We start from the raw sequence: 21,762 nt of genomic DNA, 5'->3' as shown, positions 1-21,762 counted from the left end.
TTCAGTTGCTTATGTCACAGAAACTTAATTTACAATAAAATGTCATAATGCTTGATTGCAATTGTTGCAAAAAACCACAAGTTACAAATGCATCACTTGGTCGAGGCATGTAAGATTATTCTGAAAAAAAATATTTATTTTACTTGCAATGCAGTCAATATCAAAGTGTTTTCCTCTAGGTTTCTGGGTATTAATGCTGTTTCATTCTCCAGTTCTCATTTTACAATTATAGAACTATTAGAATAGGTCACTGCTGAAGTGAGTTTCTTACATTTATTTATATGCAGTATGTAGCAAACAACTTCAAATAAAGATTTTAATAGGACTTGAAACAGGATTTGAATTAAGCACTATTTCTGTACAGAGATTAATAGTGGACAAAAGCTTTTCATCATTTATATGCTGATAAAACAGAACAAGAGATAAAATAGTCTCTATTACGGCAAACAGTGAGATATGGGTAAATTCTCAGTGCTTCTGTATGTTTTTGTAAAGATTCACACTTTCACACATTTTCTGCACTGTTAGTTGAGAATAACTGCTCATGGTAAAAACATCTTCACACAGCACAATTCACTCATAAGGCTTGTGCTTACTTACAAACAAATGTGAAATACATGACATGAAAAATGCATTACAATGAAATATGATCTTCCTGTTAAATGTATAGGAATGTCAAATAATAGACCAGTCTTGAGTTTCTCCAGTCAGCAGGACTCTCTTAGACTTCATAAAGACAATTAAAGAGTCAAAGTGTCCATCAGTTCACTTTAGGATATTCTTCATCATGAATGTCCATGAGTTTGGTGTTTCCCATCATGAGGCTCCTCTGTTAGAGCATCTGGGCCTGAGCTGGAGCGTGCAGGAAAATCACCGAGGCCTTCTTATAGTCTCCTTCTTTCCATGGACACATCTGAAAATGAGTGAAATATCAAATACAGCAGAAAAAAAGTTCATCACAATTGGACACCAGACACAACATCATCATGAGTTGTGGATCTTTGGTAAAGATTTACATTGCACTCCATTCTGTCATTTCTTATTAAAGCATCTGTATGCACGTATTTTTTCCCCTTGAAGCATCAGTTTTACAACATTTAGTCAGGAAAAATGCATCTGTACTTTGTATTTTCATTCTGGGAAAAGTAAACTTTTAACTGCATTACGTTTCTCGTTATTTCCAAGTAAAGAACGATCATCTTTCAATGAAGCAATTAACCGTTTGTTTGTTTGTTTTTGTTTGTTTGTTGTTTTTTGTTTTTTTTTTAATAATGTACACAGATAATACTTCCACAAAAGAAGAGGAGGGTATATTAAGAATGTAAATAGGGTATTTTTTTATTTAATGTTGACAGTAAAATAACTGCACTGACTGTGAGATTATCATTTATTTCATTTGTCCCTTGATGTTTCTGCTTTTTATCTGCAAAATGAAACAAAGAACATTAGAATGCATCCTTTTTATTCTAAATCTAAATTAGATAAAATTAAGGAAAACAAATGCTTAATAATTCAATTAATTTATACAACACAAAGAATGACAAATAACCTTGGAAACTTACTACATAGCTGCCGCAACTTCCAAAGTGCCAAACACACAGTCAGGACCAGCAGTACGACCCCACACACCACTAGAGGAGACTCCCAAACAGGACGCCTGAACAGATATGATGTGTTAGTCAAATACCAGTTCACCAATATATATGGCACAGCTGATCACAATTTTTTTTTTATCCATTTATGAGAACTTGACCATGACCAGAACTCAACCATGAGGAATTACACAGAAAAGTGCTGGTGTAGAGCAGGAGGTCAACTGTGAGGATCATCTGAGTTCAGTACAGATGGATCCCTGACTGTTGTTTTCAGATTCTGGAGAGGAGACACTGTGCTCACTGGCATAAGGATAGAAATCAAATGCAACAGCATTGAGCAGAAATGTTTTTATGCAAAATATCAGTGATGCAGCATGGCAGAAACTACATAGCAATGTGCCACAAGCAACCTGTTTCAATAGGTTTCTCTTTTTTGGCATCAGTAAAAAACACTCGCGTTTCTACAAAGTACGTTTTTGTAGTATGGGTGTTAGCTGTTATGTGTGTGACATACGTGTTGTGGTTTGTGGTGTGACTGACACATGAACAGCCACCTTCTGTTGACCAGCTCCACACCAGTACCAGCCTGAGTCTCTCATCTCCAGCTGCTGTATCGTCACCGTCAACATGCTGTTCCTGTCATCATGGATGAACACGTTTCTGCTGCTGAAAGTTCCTTCAGAGTCCGTCATGACCTCCGTGGAATGACCTCCCGATCTCAATTCGAACAGCTGAGTCTTTACTCATTTTCAAAAAACATCTAAAGACTCATCTTTTTCGCCAGCACTTCACCAACTAATACTAGTACTAACCTTTTCTTTTCTTGTCTATCATATTCTTAAAAAAGTAAATAAATAAACCCTGGCTACGTGTTCTGTACTAGACTAACTGAGACTTGTCATAGCACTTGTATACCGTTGTTGTTCTCTTGTTGATCTGATTGCTTCTATTGTTCTCATTTGTAAGTCGCTTTGAATAAAAGCATCTGCTAAATGATTAAATGTAAATGTAAATATAAATGTCACCATGCAGGAGTTCCAGTTCCCACTGCGACACCACCGCTTCTTACTGGACCTGCAGGAAGAATGGGAAAAACGCGACAGAAGGAATTTTAAAATGTAAAAAATAATCAAAATGCCATATTTAATATAAACACTTTATGTATTAAATACATTGCAGTGATACTCATACATCTTGCATCTCTTAGATCATGGGTCTGTTGAAGATGTACAGTAGGTTATCTGAGGTTTTTAGAGACATTGAACAGTGACGCTGCTGCCTTCATCTGCACTCAGCAAACTGCTCACCACTGACATACCTGCAGCACAACAACCACTGACTAACACACACCTTCACAAATAAATGGCAATATTAACATTACTGTAAGCAGATATGGTCACATTCCAAAAGGATATATATATATATATATATATATATATATATATATATATATATATATAATATTTTATTATATGTTTTACATATGTTTTCATTGTGGGGGAAATTTGCTTAATTGTCATGAAAACAACAACAACAATAATATAAAATAAAATAATATTTTATACATAACTTTACCCCACCAAATCCTCAGTTTTTGCATTATCTTAAGTCAGCATAAATTAAAGGAAGCACAAGAAATACTTGCATGATATATAAAATATTTATAAATATTTAAATATTAATATTATTATTATTAGTTACAATGAAATAAAAATAAGCGCTGGAAATAAAAAATAAGCAATTATAAACATATAGAAACATTAAAAAATATATTTCTTGAATTTATACATTTATAAAAATAATAACAGAAAATATTATAGAAAATTACAGAAAATTCCCCAACTCCACCAAATTCTAAAAATTTAATTTTTAATGTAATTTTGAATCAGCATAAATTAAAGGAAGTACATTACCAGCATAATGTATACATTATTTTTATGTAAAAAAGGAAAAGTTTAAGTACTTATAAATATATCTTTATTTATTTGTTTATTTATACATTACATTTGCAGGAATTAGATTGTTCTGCATTGCAGTAATGCAAATAAATATGGAGCAAATGTGATAACTGTCATGGAATTAATAATAATAATAATAATAATAATAATAATAATAATGATAATGCAAAACTCTTAATATACTTAAACAAGACTTAATTTGAATATGAAATATGATCTGAACATTTCAAGTTTTGTTGAATTCACATAGCCATAGCATTAAAATAATTATCAGCAATAGACAAAGATTTATATATTAGTGCACCTCTAATAGCAATCCTAATAGCAAATCCTTTTTTTAAACTGTAATAATAATAGAATGTAAAAAAAAAAAAAGTTTTGATTTGCAGATTGATATTATTATTATTTTCTATATAGATTTGAATACATTGTAAAATGAAGTTAATGTTAAATTAATCATTTTCATTTCTGGAAAAAGAAAATAGGAGTAACTTCTCTAATTAAAAAATGTCATCAAATCAGGAGTCTGTTTTCAGCATTTAAACATCAAAATCATGATGCCCTTCAATAATAGGCTAAAATTAGGTTTATGCATTCCCCATGAATGAAGAAAATAAGGTTGCATCCCAGGAGCTCTAGCAGCCAAGGAAAACATGAAGAAAAGAAAGTGGAAAATACCACAGGTAAGACAAATAAATTAATTATTTCCATTTACATGTTAAACTGTTGGTAAGCCGACAAGAAAGGGTATTTAGAAAATGTATTATTTTAGTTATTGCATTTAAGACTACTATACTACATGCAGCTCAAAAAATAAATAAATAAATAAATAAATAAAAATAATGTAATATAGCCATATTGGGAGATAGAATCCAAGCAAGTGTCGATCAAATGCACTTGATCGATTGACATCACTTTAGGGCACGCAGCATGTATCCATGGCAACGCTCAGCTGCTTAGTGAAAGTTAACGGTCATTCCAGTGATCCCCTCAGACACGGCCTTGAGATTTCGCTTTTGTTTGGTCGAAAAGTTATTTATACTTTTATATTATTAGACATTATAGCTACCGTAACTACTGTTTATCTCCTAATGCTTACATTTTATGAAAAGTTTACCTTTTTAAACCTTGCTGAAGTTGTCCCATAAGGCTGCTGACGGTAGGCTATGTGAACACTTTCGAAGCTAACGTTAGCATGTAAATATTAAATGATTACGTAAAAAAGACTGACAGATATTGAACTTAAATATTGAATTTCCATATGGTAAAAATACACATCGAGACGCCTATATGCGGCAAAAAGGCATATGTCCTCTAAATTTCGGACAGCTTGGTCTAAACCGTGCTCCTGTAGCTCAAGTGGTAGAGCATTGCATTATGAAGTGCAAGGTTGGGGGTTCGATTCCCTGGGAACACATGATAGGTAAAAATTGATAGCCTGAATGCACTGTAAGTTGCGTCTGCTAAATGCATAAATTTAATTTAATTTTAATTTAAATCCAAACTGTCAACAGTCTTTACAAATCTTTTTTCAATGGATTAACGATAGTCCTAGACATATAAAATCATAACACTACTGAATGTGTTCATTTTGTTGTTTTAGGTTAGAAGACAATGGGAATATTGCCATTGGACTAACCACAAATGACATGCTTCAATAAAATATGAAACCCTGCCCCCTTGCGTAAATGTCCGGAGGACGTCTTCGCGAACGTCCACTCGACGTCAAGGGGGCCCTACACGCTGACGTCCGGGGGACGTTCGCAGAGGCCATTTAGGGGACGTCCTGGGGACCTTTTTTTGTTAGCTGGGAGATACTTCCGGTTGTGCTAAACGCCAGTGCAGAGAACCGGAGAAATCCAAATATTAGCCTACCTTCTGTATGTTTACAGATTTATAATATCACATCAAATGCAAATAAGATCTACACTGCTATTATTACTATACTATAAATGTTAACTGAGCCAGTGCATTTGAAACTTACGTAGCCTATGTTAGGGTCCGGTGAATGAATTAAATACACTAATGTTAATCCCTACTGTTCATGAAATGAAAGCTGAACTCATGGTGTGTACACACAGCTACATAATGTCTTTTTCCTTGACCAAAAATTTACAAATTACTTATTTCTCGAAAATGTTTGTATTACATTGTTTTTTTTTATTTAATTTTTTTTTTTTTTTTTAATGAAATATTTACCTTGTGAGACGTGGGCTGCGATTTGTCTTCATAAATGTCCATTTCTCAATTGTGCACATACAGTTTGTATGTGCACAATCATCATTATTTTCACAACATATTTTACACAGTTAACTTTGCATAAAACATTTTTTTAAATGAAAAAAAACGGACTGTAAAATGGTACAACTAGCCTAATACATGACTAATTGTAATATTTGTTTTATCTGATAATTAATGCAAAAGAAAAATGCGCTGCTTATAGACAGATAATGATTTATGCTGCAGAATGCTGATCTTTCACAAAACAGATAAACATTGATTAGAACACACATGACTGCAAACACCGATCTTTTTATTAATGCAAACCTACCATAATTACATTACATTAAATTGTACAGTTACAGTTATAAATTATGTTATCAAATAAAGTTAATAAAACATACATGCTTTATCAGAAATCTCTGTCTCGTTTGACAGTCGGAAACCTTATGAACTTATAGATAACAGTCAGAACGAAATCAGCTCTCCGACAATGTAAAGTAGCCCATTGTACATTTGAGTGGTTTGTGTTTGAATGAAAAGATCCCTGTGGACTGATTAACCGCTGATGCTGAACCACATAATCAACAGAAGAAAGAATAAAGCAATCTCTGCGATGTATCTTGATGAATTTCCACACAGAGGTACACAACAATGTAGGGAGGATGTTTCTCATGTCTTTGATATACCAATATCCGCTGTTTAATCTGAAAAACATTCACTATATCCATCTAGCCAAGTTTCGTATGTAAGTTTCCCCTTATAGTAAATGCGAGCGTCGGAAGACCGGAAGTAAGTATGCACTCGCGTCACCAAAGCTCACCGATGCCATCTTGTGCACCGAGCCCATTGCTATAGCAAAGCTTAACAACTCCCTGTTGAAAAAAAAACAAACAGCTAAAACCAGCCTAAGCTGATTGACTGCTTTGATTGGTCTCCCAAGCTGGTTTTAAAGTGGTTTTTAAGCAGTTTTTTTAGTGATGGTTTAACATGTTGATTTTAGCAGGGCTCTTCTGGAGCAGTTCTGCTCTTTCTCGTCCGTACCACTATATAAATGTGAGAATGTCGTGGCCAGAGACTCAGAGTTACTGCAGAGAGAGATTCACTGATCTGGCTACTGTAGACAGCATGAGTGATGTGAACAGGCTGGTGAATATAGTGGATGCTGGATACAGTGGATCAGTGTGGATTGGACTGAAGAGGGGGACACAGAAACGCTGGGGTTGGTCTAATGGAGAAAACACAACTTCTCAGTACTATAACTGGGCTTCAGGACAGCCAAATGAAGATGGAGATTGTGTATCGTCTTATTCTGGGTCTTGGTATGATATGCCATGCAACCATTTACGGTATTTTACATGCTATTCAGGTGAGTTCTTGTAAAATAATGAATGCACAGTTTAAGCTGGGAAAGAAGAGCTTCAAACTGATTTTTTTTTCTTTGCATCTCTCAACAGGAAATACTGCATACCTAATAAGATCTGCTAAAACCTGGAGTGATGCTCAGAGCTTCTGCAGACAGCATTACACAGACCTGCCCACCATTCACAACTCTGTGCAAAATAATCAGATAAATCAGATTCTTTTATCTGGATATTACATCTGGATTGGTCTGTTCCTGCACTCTTGGGAATGGTCTGATAAATGGATCCTCTTCTTCAGACACTGGGCAGCAGGTCAACCATCCCAGAGTTCAGGATCTGGTGACTGTGTGGGCATGTCAAAAACCAATTCTGGCAGATGGGCTCAATACAGCTGTGATCTTCAGAGTCCTTTTATCTGCCATGGAAGTGAGCATCTAACAAATTAGATCACGTTAGACAGAATGCCTTATTATTTCTCCAGTGTTCTGTTCTGCCATTTAGTTTATGCATCACTGTATTTAACAGTGATTGTGATTACCAGCACAACAATATGCTGATAACTATCAAAAAGACTAAAAATTAGCTTAGAGAAAGTGAGCAAATACCGCTCGTTTTAAAATCAACAAAGCTGTGACTGAGTTCAAAACAATATTATCTTGTGAGAAAACGTAACTATTTTCTGAGTTGGCTATTTTGTATGAATCCTTACCATTTTATTACACAGAAGTATATGAAAAGTATGAAGGCATATTGTGAATGAAAGCATGAATACAAAGTCGCCGCCAGTTTGCCAAAAAGTGAAATAGTTAAGAATTGCCATGAGAGTGTATTGGTTCTACATATTTTCAGTCTACTATATATTCAGTCTGTTACCTTTACATATTTTCATATATAATTTCATTGGCTTTCCGCTTATAAATTGCTCAAAAAAAGTTAATGCAATTTGTTTTAGGGCAATATGATTTTGTTTTAAAGACTTTAATCGTGACTATATCTCTATGATATTTATATCTCTAAGCATCTATGATCTTTACAATCTTTTTATTTTCCTCCTAAAGTGCCTAGGCCTTTAGTACCAATGTACCAGTTTATGAACCAAAGTATGACATGGCTTGATGCTCAGAGGTACTGCAGAGCAAGATTCACTGATCTGGCAGCTGTTATGACCATGAATGACGTGAGAAGGCTGGTAACTACAGTGGATTCTGGATACAATGGTTCAGTATGGATAGGTCTCCGTGCTGTGGGGGTGGGACGCTGGGTCTGGTCTATGGGAGACAGCGCAATCTCCCAGGACAGTATGTGGAATCCAGGAGAACCGAGTGGTGATGGGGAGTGTGTGAGGAGTTTTAATGGAAGCTGGTATGATGAGAGCTGCAGCACTGTTCTCCCATTTGTGTGTTTCAATGGTGAGTCCTCTTAGTTTGAGTTAGTTTTTTCCACTTTAGCTGATCCTTGACTGAGGGCTGGTCCTTATCTTGTGTTTCTGAACAGACAGCACTGGTTTTGTTATTAATAACACTGCTATGACATGGAGAGATGCTCAGAGTTACTGCAGACAACAACACACTGATTTGGCGAGTATCAGTAGCCCAGAGCAGCAGAATCTGCTCAGTAATGAATCGTCACTCTGGATCGGTCTGTTTCTGGACTCTTGAGTATGGTCGAATGAGTGGAGCTACTTCTTTAGATACTGGGCAGCAGATCAACCATCTCTGAGTTTAGTGTCTAGTAACTGTGCTGGCATGTCAGCAACTGATTCTAGGAAATGGGCTCAATACAGCTGTGATCTAAAGCATCCTTTTATCTGCTATGGAGGTGAGTTTCCATTCAAACAAGAAATTTGTAGGTCACTCTTGAAACAGATATTAAAAACAACTGTGATATGTTTTCATTTATTCTATGTTGAGGATGATTTTAACTCTGTATTTCTCTAGATGACAAGTTAATTAAAAAACAGATTGTCAGAGTGAAACTGTCCTGTAATGGAAAATGCAACTTGAATGATCCTTCATTACAGACGACCATTCTGAATGAGGTTTGTATCTGCCTCAAACACTGAGTTCAGTTTCATTGTCAAATTCTGAATGAATAACTGTGCCCTGGCAACCATGCACCCTCGAGCTTTGTGTGTTTTCTCTCGTTTCACATTGTTGTAGTTATTAGGTTTTGATTCTTTCTTGCTGGTCTTCCAGATAATCAAAAAGCTGAAGAGCATGGGGCTGGAAAGTGACAGAAAATTAAGCTGGAGAAAGGAGCAAGACGTGTTTCATCAGGAGAGAAAATCTAGAGCGAGTTCAAATACTGTGTGTAATAGGCAGTAATCTTCTATTTCTCTATTTAAACTTTCAAATAGGTTCAAATTATATAAAAGATTTATAGTAAATGTAGATTGTTTTAAGGAACTGTGAAGTAGTATTATCTGCTATTTAAACATCATTATTAGTGATAGTATATAATATATTTATTGTACGTGATTGTTGTTTTTTTCCTTTTCCTTTTCTAAATATACCATTTAATACTATGGTTTCAAAAGGAAATATTTTAACTGAAATCATTGAAAGTATTATTTAAAAAAGGTTTAATGCAAAAAGAAGAGATATATATGAGCTATTGTACGTCAAATAATTATAATTATTCTCATAATTAATTGAAATATGATTGGCAGAAATCATCCTGTACATATTATTCCCATTTTCAGGTGATAGAGATGTGTCAAAATGTCAAGTCAAGTCAAGTCTGCTTTATTGTCAATTCTTCTGGGTGTATGGTGCGTAAGTTGTGTGATTTGGAATTGTGTTAGTCTCAGACCCTTGGTGCATAACGATAACTAACAGTAGAACATTAAATACAGATAATAAAATATAAAGTACAAATATACAAATAGGTCATGTAAAAAGAAAGAACGATAAGTAAAGCTTGTTTTAATTAGTTTTAGTTCTTTAGGGGTTTTCTTTGAAATTGATGACTGATTTAATATGGGAACTTTAAAATGCTATATGTTAAAAATAAAAATTGCTTTATAAAACTGAACTTCAGAACTTCAATTTGAATTTATTATCATTGGAGCAGCCATGTGAATTCTTAAATAGAAATGTCTCTCTCTCTCTCTCTCTCTCTCTCTCTTTTATGTGTGTGTTTTTAAATTAGAATAATTATTAGATAATAAGTATATAATAAGGTAACAATTGCATATATTTATATCTTGCAGTATACCTGTCAGTCATGTCTTGTGTGTTTCCCCTCTATGCCGTTATTTGGTCCTTCCTGTCCTAGTTTAGTTTGATTGTTTAGATTATGTTCCAGCGGTGTATACCGGCCATGGCTCACTTGAGCACCCATGTTCGCTCCAGTTCCCCAGTTTCGGCCAGGAGTGCCGTTCCCAGTTCCTGACCAGAGTCCAGTGCAGGCTCCAGCCCCAGACCAGAGTCCAGTGCAGGCTTCAGCACCTGTCCAGAGTCATGTCATTTTAAAGTCTTGTTGTGTCCACAGGAGCAGTTTTAATCTTGTCTTGTCGGTGTTGTCCATGGAGACTCGTCTGGGGCAGGCGGCGGCTTGGGAATGGCCTCTGTGGCCATGCTCCTCCTGTTGTAGAGATGAAAGTGGTTCCTGAGTTAACCCTGTAAGGGCCCCTAACTCCACTTTCAGCCCAAGGAGGGCTGTGGATCTTCCGTCATGCCCAGTAAAGGACCTCAGATTCCAAACCTAGTGGGCTCCTGTTCCTTTGGATAGCTATGTTCCTGTGTTTAGCCCACAGAGGGCTTCTGTTCCTGTGTCTAGCCCACGGAGGGCTACCTGTTCATGTGTTTATCCCACGGAGGGCTTCCTGTTACTGAGTCTAGCTCATGGAGGGCCCCGGAGCCCATAAGTTCCCCCAAGGAATTTTTTTGGGGGGGTAGTAGGGTTCTGGTTGTAGTGGCCAGGGTGAGGGGACTGAGGCCATGGACACGAAGACCACCCGCCATGGCTTTCAGAGCTCCCTGCACCACCATGGCCTCCTGAACTTCCAGATCCGCCATGGCGCCCCAGACTCACCATGGCCCCCCTCCCCAGTGGTACTGTTATGTGTCGTGTGTTTCCCCTCTAGGCCCTTATTTGGTCCTTCCTGTCCTAGTTTAGTTTGTTTAGATTATGTTCCAGCGGTGTGTAGTTAATTATCCTGTGTATATTAGTTCCTGCTTGTTCAGTTAGTTTTCGTCTGGTCTACTCGTTACACTCCCTGTGTGTCTCAGTCCTGCCTTGTCTCGCCCTGTTTAAGTTCATTAAAGACTGTTATTTTGAAGTTATTCTACATCTTTGAGTTCCTTGTTCCTCCCCACTGTGTGCACAGTGACAATACCAGACAAAGCATCACATATAGCCTATATAACATTTATTATTTCTTTTGGTGCTAAATTGGAAATTTACTTTAAGTATTCCTGAAATGCACATTGCTTATCTTGTTTCATTTAGCAAAACAGGCCATACTGCTTATGTTTTTTCTGGAGCATAGACTGGGTCTGGAGTTGAGTTCATGAAGATCATATTTGTTAGGTGCTATATTTTCATAATTTGACCACAAAGTAACCTGCAGACCCTGCACTGTTTTGAAAGGAGCTGGCTAATAAGCACAGATTAGAGTTGATGATTGAGTCAGCATACGAACTCAGCTTGGGAGTAGAACTTTTCTTTTTACATTTAGACTAGCTATGCAAAAGTTGCTTGTTTCTTTGAAAATAAATTACTCTTTCATGGAAATGATTCACTTTCCTGTGTAATCTGAAGCAATAATTGTAGATGCAGAAATATTCATCCATTAGATGAATAAGCGTTAGCTAGTTAGCGTTATCATTATTATTATGTAATTCATGTATGAAGCTGAACAACCTTGCAGTAAGTCAGATGACTGTGGCATGGTTAAATAGATCACATATTATGCAATTATTAATTATGCATTTAAGTCTTATTTGCATATAGTTTAATTCTGTCATTGCCAAATCGTAACACATTAGTTTGTTAGCTGCAGTTCATCCTTTGACCACCAGATGGACACAAATCGTTTTAAAATGCAGTTCAGAGGAAAGCGGGGCTGCAAAACTTCCTTCCACTATCAATAATTTAAAATGGACTAAACACCATAAAACTAAAATCATGAAGAATATCGTTTAGAGCATCACAATGCCCCCCATCACTGTACCCCATCAATATACCGTTTATTGATTTTTCTGAAAGTCTAATGTCACTGACTATATTAATTAGTCCAGCCTATCTTAACTATAAAAAGTAAATTAAACTCATAAGGCACAATATCCTATAACTAATGCTCCAGTTTAAAATGTTAATATTTTAGTAGATTAAGTTTAATTAAGCTACTGTTAATTACTAGTAATGAAGATTATATTTTTGTGTGCGATATCACCATTTTTTATACAGAGAGGAGTGTAAGAAATGTGCAAATCCTTTTGTAATATGTCAAATTAAATTAAGATGATATTCGTTTATCTGTCCCGTGCTATGAATATGTCAGCCATTGCAATTTTAAAGAGTGAATGCTGTATTTATATGCAGATGTCACTCTCAAGGCTTTGCAGCATGTTTGTGGCCATGTATGTGGCTCTTGGCTGCATGAAAAACAAAAATTCTGATATTCATATTCTGAATGGATTGTAGCCTAAAGCACAAAAACAGCACTCCCTTTATAATAATTTCAAATCTGTCACTCTCTTCAACTGATTGTGGTCTCATGAAGTTACTTACTAGTAATGTCTTGTTTACATTGTGTCTGCACTTTATGTGTTATATTGAGAGGATCTGCACAAAATCCAGATTATAACTTAAATGTGTCTGATTGGCCATTGAATCCACAAAATCAACAGATATGCCTGTGATTGTCTCCATTGCTTAACACTGCAAAAACATTTTGAAAATAAACCTTTCACACTTTCCAGAGCGCAAACACAAATACACAGAATTTTTGGCAAATCTGCCAATATCCTATTATTGCAGCTTCAAGGGTGCTCTTGCTTTCATTTGAGGCTGTTTAACATCTTCTAGCATCCCTGTAGAACCAGGCCTGCTGGGAATGGATGTAACACTGTCAGTTTAAACACTTAAAATCCCTGTATTTGACCATGATCAGGTGACAGCAGAAGTAGTCCCAGTGTAGTGCAGCAGGTGTGCATTTAGGACAAGTATTTTGTGATTCCACTTGTCATGACCATATTTGGATTTCCTGTGTTTATATGGCAACCATGCTAATTTGGGGAGTTAATTTGCCCATTTTTTGTTGCCCAGCGATCCAATAAACGAGGACGTGATTGCAAGGATTTCTATGTAATGAGACTTTGTTTACTACACAACACAATGCAGATGAGACACTGCTACAGTAACAATATAAAAAATATACAGAACTAAAAAAAAAAAAAAAAAAGGAAAATTTCAAAGAAGTGACACTGTGTGTAAAGGAAATGTAGTACAAAAACAGATAAAAATGTAACCTTTACATTTGGTTTAAAATTTTAATTGCAAAATTATGAAATGTGTCATGTGTCATTTTCAGATTCTCTTTTCACTTATCGATAATGGCATTAGATCTGGAGGTTTCAGTTCCACTTATTTTCCTACAGATTAGAATACAGCATCAGACAGTGCTGATAAACAGCAGAGAGGATCTGTTTGAGCAGTCATGGAAGTGAGTCTGTTTGTGCTGCTTCTGCTGTCAGGTTGGTGTGGTCATTTGTAATCTGTATTTATAATGATGTGTTCACATATAGATGGTTTAACATGTTGATTTTAGCAGGGATCTTATGGAGCAGTTCTGCTCTTTCTCGTCCGTACCACTATATAAATGTGAGAATGTCGTGGCCAGAGGCTCAGAGTTACTGCAGAGAGAGATTCACTGATCTGGCTACTGTATACAGCATGGATGATGTGAACAGGCTGGTGAATATAGTGGATGCTGGATACAGTGGATCAGTGTGGATTGGACTGAAGAGGGGGACACAGAAAACGCTGGGGTTTGGTCTAATGGAGAAAACCCAACTTCTCAGTACTATAACTGGGCTTCAGGACAGCCAAATGGGGATGGAGATTGTGTAGTTATTTATTATGGAGTTTGGCATGATATGTCATGTAGCTATAAGCAATATTTTGTGTGCTACGGTGAGTTCCCTGTTCTTTTAAATTTGTGAATGTAAATTTTAACTGGGAAAAGAAAGCTGAGCACTGGATGATTGCTTCTTTGTATCTCTCAATAGAAAATTCTGGATACATATTGGTACAGAGCGCTAAAAACTGGACTGATGCTCAGAGCTACTGCAGACAGCATTACACAGACCTGCCCACCATCCACAACTCTGAGGAAAGTAACCAGATAAATCTGATTCTTTTATCTGGATATTACATCTGGATCGGTCTGTTTCTGGACTCTTGGGAATGGTCTGACAAATGGAGTCTCTTCTTCAGACACTGGGCAGCAGGTCAACCATCCCAGAGTTCAGGATCTGGTGACTGTGTTGGCATGTCAACAACTGATTCTGGGAAATGGGCTCAATACAGCTGTGATCTACAGCAGCCTTTTATCTGCTATGGAGGTGAGTTTCCCCAGTTAGCAGAACCAAATAATTCAAACAAGAGGATTTGAAACAAATTTTACAAACAACTAAGAAATATTTTCATTTATTTATCTGTCTTCTGTGTTGAGGATGACTTTAACTCTGTATTTCTCTAGATGACAAGTTCATTAAAAAACAGATTGTAAGACTGAAATTGTCCTGTTATGGAAAATGCACACTGAATGATCCGTCACTACAGATGGCCATACTGAATGAGGTTTGCATCGGCCTTAAACAACCATTTTAGTTTCATTGTCAAATTGTGTTGTTGCACTAGAATTTGACAAGTATGCCAAATATGTTAAGTATACCTTATAACCAACCTGGACCACTCATATCATCATCATCATTGTTGTTGTTAGGGTTAAAAATAATATGTGGCCAGCAATAGTGTGATCATATTTCATGTATTATTTCATTCTTTCTTGCTGGTTTTCTAGATAAGTGAAAAGCTGAAGAGCATGGGGCTGGAAAGTGAGAGCAAAATAAGCTGGAGAAAAGAAAGATGAAGAGGTGTTTCATCTGGAGAGCAACCGTACAGCCAATTCAAATAACAAATGTAATAAGCAGTCATCTCTCTAAAGGAAACAAATATAATTACTTATTATATTATTTTGAAGAACTGGGAGGTAATAATAATAACCATCATTGAAACTGATCATGAATTGTGATATTATATAATATATTTATTTAATGGAATCAGTTGTGAAAATAATTTTTAAAGTTCTGTCCTTAATTATAATGAATCTAGCAAAAAATGTACCTATGAATATTTTTATTGTGTATTACAGATTTTCTTTTAGTAAATAAATCATGTAATGCTCTAAATTATCTATTTATGTATCTATTTATTTTGTCATAGTAACATTAAAGTTTAGCACAAAAATATTTGAGGTCAAATCAATTTGAATTGTAAAAATGAAGCCTTGAAATCCTACCTCTATGAGTTCATTAGCTTGGGAGTATCCCTTTTCTATTTACATTTAGACTTCATTTTATGCAAAAGCTGCCTCTTTCTTTCAAAACAAGTTACTATTACATGGAAATGATTCTGTCTGTGTATTACAAAACTATAATAGCAAAAAGTATTTACCCCTTAAAAATAGTACCAATAAAAAAGAACTTCTGTTGCAAACTTGAATATTTACTGTAAGTATTTCTGAAATATACATTGCTTGTTTCATTTTATTTCCAATCAAGCCATACTATGTTATGAATGTCTGGACCTTTGCTACTGTACACCTCTGAGAACAATGCAGAAGTACACTGTTGTATATATGAGAACACATTCAAGTGTGTATAAAAAAGTATAGCCTACTAAGGTTTTTAATTGCATATTTAGTTGCACTGAAGTACACTGTAGTATTAGTTCGGCTAGTAGAGTAGAGCATCAAAATAGCAGACGTAGAGTTCTTAACGATTATTTGGTAGAGTCTAGTATGACACTAACCACGGTAAGGTCATGAGTTCAGTTTAATGTAAATATGCTCAATAAATGATAATGGGAGTTTAGGAATGTCATTTAGTGAGGAAGGAAATAAATTTAAGGTCCCACTTTATAGTAGGTGGCCTTAACTATTATGAACTTACATTTAAATTAATAATTTAATACAATGCAAAAAAATAAATAAATAAAACAAAGTCATAAAAATAGCTAATAATAAAAACATACATATAAACAACTAAACAATAGTTCAAATTATCTTCCTTCTTCTTTATTGGACAAAATAAAGGACTACAGTGTGGGACACGATAGAGTGTTCTGACAGAGGAATTGTTCTCTGATGACATCAAGCCAGAATTAAAAAGTAATGGAATAAAAAAAAAGTAATAATACTAGAATTCAAAGGTTTTTGTGAATAGAAAAGGTTGGGGGGCCTTGCAGTATTGATTCGGAGAGGAGGGGGACCTTGGGGTAAAAAAAGGTTGAGAACCACTGCTCTAGGCGAAAAGTTGATTAGAAAACAGGTTGTCTGACTAATATTGACCTGAAATGGAAAATGCACATTGAATGATTCTTCAATACAGACGACCGTTCTGAATGAGTTGTGTATCTGCTTTAAACACTGAGTTCAGTTTCATTGTCAATTTCTGGTGCAACAACACAGTTTGCAGAGTATGTACTGGGTGAAGCAGTTTTAAGAAAATGTCTTAAAATACATTACATGACAGAGTACATGACGAAACCACTCATATTATCAATATTGTTGCTGTTGATGTTGTTATTTAGGGCTATAGATGATATGTAGCCTGTAAATGTGATGTTTTTTTTTTTTTTTTTATTCTTTCTTGGTCTTCCAGATAAGTGAAAAGCTGAAGAGCATGGGTCTGGAAAGTGAGAACAAAATAAGCAGCAGAAAGAGAGATTAGCTTTCCTCAGCCTTTGCAGAAAGTAGAGACACTTCCGGGCTTTCTTCACTATGCAGCTGGTGTTAAGAGACCAGGTGAGATTCTCCGTCAGATGAGCACAGAGGAATTTGGTACTCTTGACGATCTCCACAGAGGAACCATCAGTGTTTGGCAGAGTTGATGATGTGTGCTCTTCTAAGGTCAACAGCCATCTCTTTTATTCACGTTCAAAGACAGGTTGTTGACTTTGCACCAGCCTGATACCTGATGCATCTCCTCTCTGTATGCTGACTTGTCACCTTTGCTGATGGGACCCCCTACAGTCATATCATCTGAAAATTTAATGATGTGGTTTTGCTGCACAGTCATGAGTCAACAGAGTGAACAGCAATGGACTAAGCACGCAGCCCTGGGGGGTTCCTATGCTCAGTGTGGTGGAAGCACCACGAAAAAGAAAAGAAAAGAAAATAACTTCCTCTAAAAAAAATTTAAAACAGACATATTTTACATATGGTTTAAACATTTGAATTGTTATTGTCAAGCTTTTATTCCATTTGAAAAATCTGATTCTTCTTTCACATTTACACAAAAACTCAACTTGAAGTTTTGTTCTTGTGATCTTGTGATTCTACTCCCTATCAGTAAATCTAACAATAGAATTTAAATATATTTTCTAGTGCATTAACAGTGGTGTCAAAATGTCATACTTAGCCTTATTTACGTATTACTTGTGATACAGTATGCTTATTGTAAGTGTACTTGGTTTTAGCCATGCAGCTTATGAACAACAAACCAGCAGCTTTCTAGTTACAAACTCCAAGCTTGGAAAGTTGACACTGTCTGATGTTTAAGTAAGAAAATTTGTAACACATCTCAAAGTATTTACAGTGCATGTACAGTGTTCTGTATGTATTCACCACCCCCCTTATTGATGATTTGTTTAATCATCTTTCAGTTTCTCTTATTTTCCTAGTTATTACAACAGTAGCACACATACTATACAGCAGAGAGGATCTGTGTGAGCAGTCATGGAAGGGAGTCTGTTTGTGCTGCTTCTGCTGTCAGGTTGGTGTGGTCATTTGTAATCTGTATTTATGATGATGTGTTCACATATAGATGGTTTAACATGTTGATTTTAACAGGGATCTTATGGAGCAGTTCTGCTCTTTCTCGTCCGTACCACTATATAAATGTGAGAATGTCGTGGCCAGAGGCTCAGAGTTACTGCAGAGAGAGATTCACTGATCTGGCTACTGTAGACAGCATGGATGATGTGAACAGGCTGGTGAATATAGTGGATGCTGGATACAGTGGATCAGTGTGGATTGGACTGAAGAGGGGGACACAGAAACGCTGGGGTTGGTCTAATGGAGATGATACACTCGCACAATACAGTGAATGGAATGAAGGACATCCAAACAGTGAAGGAGAATGCAGCTATTTTGCCTTTGGAGTTTGGTATAGTTATCCATGCTCATCACTTTTACACTCTGTGTGCTACAGTGGTGAGTTATAAGTTGATATCTGTGTTGATATTCAGATTAGCTTGGGTTGAGGCCTGATTCTTGCTTTCCATATCTCAGTAGAAAGTGCTGAATACATCAGGGTACAGAAGTGGAAGAATTGGACCGATGCTCAGAGCTACTGTAGACAGCATCACACAGACCTGGCCACCATCCACAACTCTGAGGAATGGAATCTGATAAAGAGTGTAATTCCATCGAACTCGTGGGTCTGGTTTGGTCTGTTTCTGGATTCTTGGGAATGGTCTGACAAATGGAGCCGCTTCTTCAGACACTGGGCAGCAGGTCAACCATCCCAGAGTTCAGGATCTGGTGACTGTGTTGGCATGTCAACAGCTGATTCTGGGAAATGGGCTCAATACAGCTGTGATCTACAGCAGCCTTTTATCTGCTATGGAGGTGAGTTTCCCCAGTTAACAGAAACAACTGATTAAAATAAATCAATAAAACTGTAGATCTCTAATGAAACAAACATTACAAACAACTGTAATGTGTTCATGTATATATCTTGAGGATGCTGAGGATAAGAGTAACTTTTTATTTCTCTAGACAAGTTGAATAGAAAGCAGATTGTCAGACTGAAATTGTCCTGTAAAGAATGCACACTGAATGACCCTTCACTACAGACGTCCATTCTTCATGAGGTTTGTATCAGCCTTTAAGATGTAGTAAGGGATTTTTGAGAAATATTGTTGATATTTGAAATCGACAGCCAAACAAACACCCCTCCCTTCGTCGCCCTGCTCGCAAATTCATGAACACACTATGCAACACAGGCAACAAATAACAGCTGGCAGATCAAATAACAGCATACAGTATGTTGGTTCTGTGAAATATAGCAAAACCAATGTTATACACATGACGATCAGAAACAAATCAACCTTACCGTCCATCTAATATAATCACAGGTTCTAGCTGGTCTGATCGTAACCCTTACTTTTCCACTGATATTCCTCCAGCCTTTTCCTCTTTGGTATTGTCTTTGCTATTTTGTTTTCCACAATGTCTTGAAATACATTACAGCCATCCGACACCACTCATATCATCAATATTATTGTTGCTGCTGCTGTTTTGGGCTATAGATGGTATGTAGAGTGTAACGTTTTTTATTTTTTGCTGGTCTTCCAGATAAGTGAAAAGCTGAAGAGCATGGGGTTGGAAAGTGAGAGCAAATTAAGCTGGAGAAAGAGAGAAGATGAATGGAATGTTTGATCAGGAGAGTAACTATATGGCCAACTCAAATAATGAATGTAAAAAACAGTAATTTTCAGTGTCCCTCTAAGGTAAAGTAAGTCTTTAAAACAGACTTAAAAAAAAATATAAAGTAAAAGTCTGAACTATATTGTTTAGAGGAACTTCTTTAAAGATTTCTTTAGACTCTTCCTTTACTAAATCTACAATTTAATTCTATAGTTTTAAATGTAAATGTTTCTGTAAAATCATTAAACGTGTACTTAAGTTAAAAAAGGCCTTTAATATGTAATCTGAGTACCTGTATTTGATATTTACTGTGCATGATGAAGTCATTCTAATAAATCTGAATAGAATTTTAACATCCTGTCCATATTATTCCCATTTTCAGGTAATGGCTTAATATGTCCATTTCAGATTTGAAACTGATAACTAATACAGTTATGTGTATACACTATATGTTTTTGTATATACCCAGAAATATTTGAGGGAAAGAAATTTGCATTGTAAAACCAGGACTAAAAGATTAGCTTTGAATAAATCAACCTATGAATTCAGTATAGGGGAGTAGCACTTTTCCATTTAAATGTAGACCAACCATGCAAAAATGGTCAGTATCTTAAAAAACAACTCTTACTCGTGACTTACTCTTTCATGGAAATGCTTCATGTGTAAATGATAATAATAAATAATTGTAATAATAATGAAAAATAATTGTAGATACAGAATTATTCACCTATAAGGTAGTGGATAAACATTTTCTATTTTCACATGCACAAATTCACAAATTTCCAACAATGCACATTGTTTATTTTATTTTGTAGCCAAACAGGGCATATTGGCTTAAGTTATAACTATCTGGACGTAGGGTAAAACATATGTATGAGTGCAACATATTATAATTCAAACTAGTCACTCATCGTTGATTTAATTATGATAATATATGTGTATGTCGAGTGTTGAAAGATTGTACAGAAAGACCTTATATGGAGATGGTTTGGGCGTATTTTTTGCAAATGACTAACCTTGTGCATGTGGTCACTCATTTAAAACATTCCAAATTCACTAACAAAGGGCCTCTCCCAATATCCACACTTGCCGTCCTGGCGTCCTGGTGGAATGACCTCCCAATCTCAATTTCGAACAGGTAGGTCTTTACTCATCTTCAAAAAACATCTAAAGACACATCTTTTTCGCCAGCACTTGACCAACAGAGTGCTGTGCTAGACTAACTAAGACTTGTCATGGCACTTGTATACTGTTGTTCTCTCACTGGTCTGATTGCTTCTATTGTTCTCATTTGTAAGTCGCTTTGGATAAAAGTGTCTGCTAAATACCTAAATTTAAATGTTAAATGTAAATGTACTCCAAGGTTTTTCAAACTGGGGTAAATTAAAGAGGGGGTTTTATCCAAAAAATGTAAAATTAAAATTAGTATAAAATTATTAACATTAGTGTGACCATTAAAGGGAAGGTAGGTGATTTGGTAACATTTTTTTGTTAATTTGGTTGAAAGTCTCTTCACATCCCAATAAAAATCACAAAGTTAAGTGGTCTAAAATGGTCTGCAAGCATACGAATTAAAGTAAGAGCAGTTGTTGATACAGTGGTAGTGTGTTTGTTGGTAGTGGTAGCACTGAGAAATTCCAAGTTCCAAGGCATGTGTACCACTCTCATTTCGCATGAATCCAAATGTTTAATTTGTAACATCAGTGCAACATTTGGTTAACCCTTTATCTATTATGGAAACAAGGCTTTATTCTTTTTAAATCATGTTGCATGCTTTTTTAATTTAACAAATGAGATTGTACCGTGTACGTTTCCTTAAGGATGAATATTTTTATGCCCCTGGTTGAGCCACGACTGATTCAAAATCTTACAAAAGTCTTACTTGTTTTCCTAGTTTCTTTGAAAATTTGTTTTTCAGGCAACTTATGGAGATCAAGCCAGCAGCGTTTTAGTTAGTGGGT

The 21,762-nt window shown here is 35.9% G+C and overlaps 2 protein-coding genes and 1 pseudogene across 2 annotated transcripts; 2 read left to right on the top strand and 1 right to left on the bottom strand.

Moving 5' to 3' along the window:
- Positions 1 to 295: 295 nt before the first annotated feature.
- On the bottom strand, positions 296 to 2,680 carry LOC122147084 (annotated as a pseudogene).
- A 3,648-nt stretch (positions 2,681 to 6,328) lies between these two features.
- On the top strand, positions 6,329 to 9,461 carry LOC109092742 (macrophage mannose receptor 1-like). Its single transcript, XM_042768171.1, is given in 6 exon segments — positions 6,329 to 7,142; positions 7,231 to 7,567; positions 8,203 to 8,546; positions 8,632 to 8,955; positions 9,075 to 9,175; positions 9,333 to 9,461. Coding segments are annotated over 6 exon segments (1,614 nt in total). The 5' UTR covers positions 6,329 to 6,763.
- Positions 9,462 to 18,016: 8,555 nt separating this feature from the next.
- On the top strand, positions 18,017 to 18,994 carry LOC109057325 (hepatic lectin-like). Its single transcript, XM_042767732.1, has 2 exons — positions 18,017 to 18,143; positions 18,221 to 18,994. The coding sequence occupies exons 1-2, from the start codon at positions 18,107 to 18,109 to the stop codon at positions 18,592 to 18,594; spliced, it is 411 nt and encodes a 136-aa protein (XP_042623666.1). The 5' UTR covers positions 18,017 to 18,106; the 3' UTR covers positions 18,595 to 18,994.
- Positions 18,995 to 21,762: the final 2,768 nt, after the last annotated feature.

The sequence above is a fragment of the Cyprinus carpio genome, chromosome A2 (genome assembly GCF_018340385.1).
Source record: "Cyprinus carpio isolate SPL01 chromosome A2, ASM1834038v1, whole genome shotgun sequence".
Classification (NCBI taxonomy): Eukaryota; Metazoa; Chordata; class Actinopteri; order Cypriniformes; family Cyprinidae; genus Cyprinus; species Cyprinus carpio.
This window is presented reverse-complemented; position numbering and strand designations above follow the sequence as displayed.

Bases quoted from the DNA above. Each gene is read 5' to 3' on its own strand.
- LOC109057325 (XM_042767732.1), top strand. From the start codon at position 18,107: ATGGAAGGGAGTCTGTTTGTGCTGCTTCTGCTGTCAG. The intron at 18,144-18,220 runs GTTGGTGTGGTC...TGATTTTAACAG, and splicing joins TGTGCTGCTTCTGCTGTCAG to GGATCTTATGGAGCAGTTCT.